Genomic DNA, 2,464 nt, shown 5'->3' on the forward strand with positions numbered 1-2,464 from the left:
TATCTTTCTTCACTGTCTTCTGAGCATGGACATTTTTAATCTTACACTGTGTAAAAAAAATATAGTGTATGCCCAGTGGTTACAAACAGCAAGGAGATGAAGACCAGCATGCCAAACTGCTGGGGCCGCGGGGCCAACATGATGAGGATGAAGTGGATGAGGTCCACGAGGTAGTTCAGGGAGCACTGCATGCCATTCACAGCCTCTCACTCCATTTCTGGAATGTTCTCCTGAAGAAGCTGAGTCACAGTGAGGTCAAAAGACCAGAGACCTACAGGGCAGCAGTATTGGGGGAGAATAAATGTGGATTCAGTGAGAATTCTGACAAAGATTGGTTTTGTCGTTCTTTCTGTTGCTCAGTTTCTTCATCTGCAAAATGGGGACATTTACAGCATCCTCACTGGAGGATTACACGATACAGTATTGTGAAGGGCATAGCATTGTGCCTGTCCATCTGTGCCATTTACATGTCTTCCTAGCAGAAATTCAAATGATCTGGGGGTTGCTGGTGTGCTGTTGAAACTGTTAAAAGCACCAGTATCCAGGATATACTGTGCCTTGGTTCACTTGGTTGCTAAACCATAGTCACCATCAATAGTCTGTGGTACTATAATCATCTTTTGGGGTCACCATTACCACCATCATTGCTAGATAATGATAAAATTTCATTTTGGTTGTATTTATTTATACCTTACACTTCACTCCAAAATGTTTAGGAAACATTTTGAGAGCAATCTTTGGCTTCAAATCTAGTACTAATTCCAGAGTTTTCCTTTTCATTCCTGGTTTAGCAGAGAATTAGACTCCTCTCTCCCCTGCATCTCCCACTTTTAACCACATAAAGAGGCTAAGTTCAACTACACTTCAGAAGCACCCTCAGGACCTGCCACACAGGCATCAAATAGGGCAGACGCCACCCGTGGTGATGACAGTGTTGTCCTTGAGTGACAGTATCTGCCCCGAGGGTTCTGGTGCCTTCCTCCAGGGGCACCTGCTCCCAGCTTCTGCCTGCTTGGTTGGTTTTCCAGGCAGTTGGCCTTCTGGATTCCCTGAGACCCAGCTCTGGCCCTCCAGAAGCTTCCTGGTAGCCTCCATCTTGATCCCCAGACCTGGTCCTGAACTCAAGAATAATTTGGAGCAAATAAACTGTGTTGTCCAGAATCTGCCTTTGCAGGGCACTAGCCAGGCCTTCTGTCCTCCTGGGCTGCCCCTGTCACCCTGCTGTGGTCCTCACTTGGGGGTCTTGATAACCAACCCTCCCCCCCCATCCTCTTGAGCTGTCCTGACCACCTTGCATGGCCTCTAAGTCTAGGGGCTTGGCCCACCAAAGTGTTTGCCCTGCACTGGACTCTGACAGGGAACTCGCCTATAAAATTCGCTCACATGGCCCTCAACGAGCACAGCCCACAGAGCCAGGAAGTGTTTGTAACATGTTGCAGTGGTACAACGTGAAGTGCTCCAAGCAGTGAAGGCTAATTATGCACTGACAGAATTATTTCTAAACTGAAGGCACAAAGAGCTATAGTTCTTAGATTTTAGAAAGCAAAGTGATTTATGGGCAATATGCCAAATTGTGTTGTAGCCAAAGTTCTGTAACTTAGTTTCCACCAGAATGCAAACAAATATTTACTGAGCATATTTAAAATGAGCCCTGTGCTTGAGGATACATGGTGGATACCAAGGCAGGCCACAGGCCACTAATCCTGATGAGAAGTCCAGGCATCGTGGCCACCAGGCCTGGGCCAACCTAATCAAGGGAACCAAGGCACAATATATCCTGGGCACTGGTGCTTTTAACGTGTGCAAGTTCAACAGCATGCCACCAACCCCAAGGCCATTTGTAATTCTGCTAGGAATAAATGTAAATGGCATTTGCTGGCATTGGGTGTGTGGGAGATACAGAGCATCCATTTCATTTAGCATTGTGGTTCTTTCTGCCCACCCCTTATACAACAATGTTCTTGAAAGCACAGAAATTCCAGCCAAAACATAAGAATGATAATAATGGCTGGAGATGAGAGTTCATGTTTATGTTTAACAAGTAGTTCCCATTCTTACGAAAGTTTTGTGCTAACCACACTACCTACAGGAATTACTTCAAAGCATCCTTGGGACTTCCTTGATAGGTAGGTACTGTCATTATTATTTCATCTTACAGAGAAAGAAATGGGGACACGGGGAGCTTAGGTAACTTGCCGACATCATCAGGCCACCTGGCTCCATGTCTGAGCTGTCTCCCTCATGAGTGTCAAGAGTGTCCTATGTCTCTGGCATCCTTATCAAGAGGCGGCTAAAAGAACAGCTATTGCAATGGAGAAAAGCCCGAGCTTTCTCTCACACTGGATGCTTCTCCAGATTGCAGGCACTGCCAGAGAGATTTCACATTTTCCAAATGTGACCGTTTCCTTTGTGTCAGGAAGGATCAAGCCACCTGGGGACAGGAGCACTGGGAGATTTTTTTTTT

General features: G+C 46.1%; 1 protein-coding gene across 1 annotated transcript in view; it reads right to left on the minus strand.

Moving 5' to 3' along the window:
• Positions 1-2,464, minus strand: part of LOC105293197 (solute carrier family 40 member 1-like) — a 22,077-nt gene continuing 19,613 nt past the window's right edge. Inside the window, 1 exon segment of the mRNA XM_011361717.2 lies at positions 1-271. Within this exon segment, the coding sequence (XP_011360019.2) occupies positions 42-271 (230 nt within the window). The 3' untranslated portion in view covers positions 1-41.

The sequence above is a fragment of the Pteropus vampyrus genome, unplaced genomic scaffold, assembly GCF_000151845.1.
Source record: "Pteropus vampyrus isolate Shadow unplaced genomic scaffold, Pvam_2.0 Scaffold69, whole genome shotgun sequence".
Lineage (NCBI taxonomy): Eukaryota > Metazoa > Chordata > Mammalia > Chiroptera > Pteropodidae > Pteropus > Pteropus vampyrus.